General features: G+C 58.8%; 1 protein-coding gene across 2 annotated transcripts; it reads right to left on the bottom strand.

Annotated features, from left to right (window-relative positions):
• Nucleotides 1-1,542: 1,542 nt before the first annotated feature.
• Nucleotides 1,543-4,934, bottom strand: LORICRIN (loricrin cornified envelope precursor protein). 2 transcript variants are annotated; one of them, XM_084866096.1, is made up of 2 exons: nucleotides 2,758-4,934; nucleotides 1,543-2,637 (listed from the first exon to the last, which is right to left on the bottom strand). In XM_084866096.1, exons 1-2 carry the CDS (start codon nucleotides 3,323-3,325, stop codon nucleotides 1,778-1,780), a joined length of 1,428 nt encoding a protein of 475 aa, XP_084722222.1. In that variant the 5' UTR covers nucleotides 3,326-4,934; the 3' UTR covers nucleotides 1,543-1,777. The 2 variants fall into 2 exon arrangements, with proteins under 2 accessions (XP_084722222.1, XP_084722221.1); XM_084866095.1 differs by having other exon boundaries at nucleotides 1,543-4,934.
• Nucleotides 4,935-5,302: the final 368 nt, after the last annotated feature.

The raw sequence follows: 5,302 nt of genomic DNA, 5'->3' as shown, positions 1-5,302 counted from the left end.
AATCTTGAAGACATTTAAAAGTACAATGCAGTGGTTGGACTATTCGGTCTCTAAATATCATACTTGTTTGATCTCCACAAAGGACTGCTGTAAAATGGTGATAGTGCTAATGACTCTAAATGAAAGAGCTGGGGAGAAATGATTTGTCTTTCTGTCTCAAGCCGTGATTGGGTATGAAGAACACCTGGGTTTATTCATGTAGCAGGTGATTTGCATTGAGTAAATTAATACATTGGCTTTTACTTCTGGCAGATAGAATCAGGATGTGACAGAGGGCCTGGACCAGTGGTCGGCAAGTTCATTAGTCAATAGAGCCAAATATCAACAGTACAACAATTTAAATTTTTTTTGAGAGCCAAAAATTTTTTAAAAAATATATTTTATTGACTTTTTACAGAGAAGAAAGGAGAGGGATAGAGAGCCAGAACCATCGACAAGAGAGAAATATTGACCAGCTTCCTCCTGCACGCCTCCTACTAGGGATGTGCCAGCAACCAGGGTACATGCCCTTCACCGGAATCAAACCCGGGACCCTTCAGTCCATAGGCTGACGCTCTAGCCACGGAGCCAAACCAGTTAGGGCAAGAGCCAAATTTTTTAACCTTAGAAAAGTTCTTCTGTGGCTTGAGAGCTGCAGTTTGCCAACCATAAGCCTAGACAGTTCCTGACCTTGCTGATGTTCTCCATCTCTTTTGAGGTTCTGTATTAGGTCATTAACAGAGTAGCTGTACCTTCTTCCTTGTTAAGTGGTAGGCGTCCCGTGTTTCCCCAGGACCTCTCTGGTCCTGGTGTCGAACATCTCACACACTTACGTTTTCCTAAATTGACGAGGCTCCTTCCCGACAGCAGGAAAGGGCTCCTCTACCTCTTGTCCCTACAAGTGCCTAGGAACAGCCTTACTCTAGACTAGAGGCTCATGAGCATCCGACACAAGGACTCCTTCTCCTGTCAGTGTGGGTAGCATACGCTTGGTGGCCTTAACGTAAGGTGACCAGACGCCCCACTTTTGGCGGGACAGTCCCAATTTCCAACCATTTGTCCCGCATAAAACGCAGCAGGACCGCGGGACAAATGGTTAAAAATCGGGACTGTCCCGCCAAAAGCGGGACGTCTGGTCACCTTCCCCTAAGGTACAGCCGCCCAGCGTTCAGACCTTGCAGAGTAGGCTCTGGACTGCGAGAGAGCATCTGCCCAGGGCAGCCACTTCTTTAAAAATCATGGAGCTCGATGAGAAGACCCATGGTGGCTACTCAGTGCACAGAGGCTGTTGATGGACATCTTTCCCCAAGATAGCTGTGTTTGGGGAGCACTTTGCCATCATAAGCCCCAAATCAGAGTTCTTCCCTCCCCTGCCAGGCATTCTTCCCAGCCCTGGAGACTCCCATCTCTCCACCCTCCCTCCCCCTCCCCAGTAGAATAAATAAATATATGTGTTGCATGAGTGGACACCTGTGGGTGAGCGAATGGAAGAAGATAGAGAAGAGGAACAGAATGAATGAACTTGGGAGCTACAAAGACGCGTGGATACCCAGACATTCTCGTGATCAGCACATTTATTGGCCGAGGAGGCATCGGGGTTGGGAGGTAGCTGTACAGAAGCCAAGGGGGAAGCTGCAGGACAAGACACAGCACGAGTGTTCAGTGGCTTCTTCCCGGTGGCGGGTTCAGACGTTCAGGGTTTGGAATCTCACGGCGTGATCAGGAGATCACTAAGCCCATCGGCGATCGCGGAGAAGAACCCCTCCAGCTCCCGCGCCTCGGAGGCGCCCCGGGGGCCTTATTTGCACGGCCAGGAGGGCGCCTGCTTCTGCTGGGTCTGGTGGCACACGGGCACGCACTTGACGCCCCCGGAACCGCCGCCGCCGCCCCCGGAGGAGCCGCCACCGCAGCCGCCAGAGCCGCCGCCGCCGCCCCCAGAGGAGCCGCCGCCACAGCCAGAGCCGCCGCCGCCGCCACCGGAGTAGCAGCCGCCCCCGGAGGAGCCGCCTCCGCCGCAGCCGCCGCCGCCCCCGGAGGAGCCGCCTCCGCAGCCGCCGCCGCCGCCGCCGCCGGAGGACCCCCCGCCGGAGCACTCCTGGGGCACGCAACAGACCTGGGCGGACTGCTGGGAGTAGCCGCCGCCAGAGGAGCCCCCGCCGCAGCCGCCGCCGCCACCGGAGTAGCCGCCGCCCCCGCAGCCGCCGCCGCCGCCGCCGCCAGAGGAGCCTCCGCCGCAGCCGCCGCCGCCGGAGTAGCCTCCGCCACCGGTGCTCTGGTAGATCTGGCCGCCGCCGCCGCCGCCGGAGGAGCCCCCGCCACAGCCGCCGCCGCCGCCGGAGTAGCCTCCGCCACCGGAGCTCTGGTAGATCTGGCCGCCGCCCCCGCAGCCGCCGCCGCCGCCGCCCGAGGAGCCCCCGCCGCAGCCGCCGCCGCCGCCACCGGAGGAGCCGCCCCCGCCGCAGCCGCCGCCGCCGGAGTAGCCTCCGCCACCGGAGCTCTGGTAGATCTGGCCGCCGCCGCCGCCACCAGAGGAGCCGCCCCCGCAGCCGCCGCCGCCGGAGTAGCCACCGCAGCCTCCGCCGCCGCCGGACGAGCCCCCGCCGCAGCCAGAGCCTCCGCCGCCGCCGGAGCCGCCGCCCCCGTAGTACTTGACGCCCCCTCCGGAGCCGCCGCCGCCGCCGCAGCCGCCGGAGCTGCCGCCGCCGCCGGAGTAGCCGCCGCCGCAGCTAGAGCCTCCGCCGCCAGAGCCGCCGCCGCCGGAGTATTTGATGCCCCCACCGGAGCCGCCGCCGCCGCCGCCGCAGCCCCCGGAGCTTCCACCGCCGCCGGAGTAGCCGCCGCCACAGCCACCGGAGCTGCCGCCGCCGCCGCCGCAGCTAGAGCCGCCGCCGCCGCCGCCGCCGGAGTACTTGATGCCCCCACCGGAGCCGCCGCCGCCGCTGCCACCGCCGCAGCCGCCGCCGCCGGAGTAGCCGCCGCCCCCGGAGTAGCCGCCACCGCAGCCAGAGCCTCCGCCGCCGCCGGAGCCGCCGCCCCCGTAGTACTTGACGCCGCCTCCGGAGCCGCCGCCGCCGCCGCAGCCACCGGAGCTGCCGCCGCCGCCGGAGCTGCCGCCGCCGCCGCCGCAGCCGCCGCCACCGCCACCGCTATAGTAGCCACCGCCGCCGCCGCCGCCACAGCCGCCGCCGCCTCCGCCGGAGGATTTCCCGCAGAACACGGGGGGCTGAGGGGTGGGCTGCTTTTTCTGAGACATCTTCTCTGAGGTGGAAGGAAACCCTGGAAGGAGAGGAGAGAGCATCATGGACCAGTGTCCGGAGGATGCAGGCGAGGAGGCGTCTGTAGCCATGGCAACCCATCACCCAGAGCAGCATGGCTTGCTTAGGCTTCATGCTCTCCTTGTTCAGATCCCGGGGAGCTCTAGGCTGGGCTCTTTAGAAAAGAGTTGCATCCTCTCTTTTTTCCCAAGCTCTATCTAGATAGCCTAGTGAGTGGTGTCCATTTTTTTTTTTCTCTCCCCAGCTCTGCCTCTGGCTTCTTGGGTGATTTTGGATCAAAGGACCCACACTCACTTCCTGTAAAGTGAGAGGTTGGAGTACTTCATCTCTCAGATTTCTTCCAGTCCCTGCACCGATTCAATGAGTGCAAATAGGAGAAGACCATAAACCTTCACCTATGGTGGGGATTTTACTCATCCCCTGCACAACAAAGGCTTTGTCAGAAAACCAGAAAGCTGCTGTAACATATTCTCTGCAAAAACATTTGGTTCAGGCTCTTGGCCTATCCCACTGAGCTTGGCCATGATCCGGGACAGTTATCTGAAAAGGGAGGCTCCGCCGTGGTCCTGCCTGGACTCCATCGGTCTTTTGGATCACCATCTCTCACCCGATGCATCAGCCACCACCGCCTTTACCACTTGTTAAGTCCAACCTTGGTCTAGGGGATTGGACCAGTAGGAAGTCGGATCTCAGGATCTCACAAGTCATTTCCCTCTCAGAACATCTCTCTCTGTGAAACAAGCTTTGGGGTTCTGATTGCTCCTACCATCTCTCCCATCGGCAGCATTCTCTGACTCATTCTCCCTTCTACTCCTTGGGAGTAGGCTCTGCCTCTCCTGGCAACTCAGTCCCAGGCCTTGTAGGACAGTCTCTGCCGAGTGTTTCTCTGTGCCCAGCACCATGCCTGGCCCCCTACAGGGGTGCCTGAGAGATAGAGAGTCAAGTCTTGCTTTGTGACATTTACATTCTGGCCAGAAGACACAGCTTCAGCCCAGCGCCCCCTTTCTTTCCCGCCTGAATCCCCCCTAAGCACGAATGCAGTTGAGGAAGCCAGAGGTCCGGTAGCTCCCAAGGCAGAGAGAGAGCTTGCCTGTCCATCCCCTGCTCTAGCCTCTGCAGGCCTGGGCCAGACCTGCTGAAAGACCAGGGCCAGTGAACCCACACTTACCCAAAAGAAGATGAGTGAGTGAGGAGAGAGATGCTGGCTGTGTGGAGAGCACTGGAGCTCCTGAGGTTTTATACTCTAGCTGTGACTCATCTATTGATTGGGGCCAGTCTCTTTGTGTTTGACCTGTTACGTGACCCACGTTGCTGCCCCACCCCCCTGTGATTGCAAGCATTCATGAAGATTTTGGCATTCTTGAAATGGGCAGCCTCGTGTGTGACTGGCCCCTCTTCTGACGCAACTGTGCGGCAGGCTGGGCAGGGGGACGGCCAGCCGGAGTGGATGACTGGCATTGTTTTCCAGTCCTCTGGCCCCGGGTGCGTGCCGTAACCAGAGGCCCATGCCTGAGGAGTGTGTCCCTGACTGACTCTTGAGATGGCCTGAGGGAATCACCCTGGATATTTCAGTCCTTGGCCCAAAGAGTGGGACCTTTCCAATCCCACTGATCCCACTGTTTGGCTTCCAATCCCATTGCTAGGAAATCTTTGTAACTGTAAAGAGAGCCTACCTCCTCCTTTGACTATATATATATATATATATATATATATATATATATATATATTTGATTTTTTACAGAGAGGAAGAGAGAGGGATAGAGTTAGAAACATCTATGAGAGAGAAACATCGATCAGCTGCTTCTCGCATACCCCATACTGGGGATGCGCGCGCAACCAACATACATGCCCTTGACTGGAATCTAACCTGGGACTTTTCAGTCCGCAAGCCGATGCTCTATCCACTGAGCCAAACTTGTTTCAGCAACAATTGTTTCTCCCCAAGGGTCTCATGAGTTCTGCTGGGCTGTTTCTGTCTTGCCCATGAGCTTGCGAGAGTGAATGAAACCCTTGCACCCAGTTCGGGGTTGTACACTGTAGCTACTGCT

This window comes from Pipistrellus hanaki (genome assembly GCF_964339955.1).
Source record: "Pipistrellus hanaki genome assembly, chromosome: 18".
Lineage (NCBI taxonomy): Eukaryota > Metazoa > Chordata > Mammalia > Chiroptera > Vespertilionidae > Pipistrellus > Pipistrellus hanaki.
The sequence above is the reverse complement of the archived record's forward strand: the minus strand, read 5'-3'. Positions and strand labels throughout refer to the sequence as shown.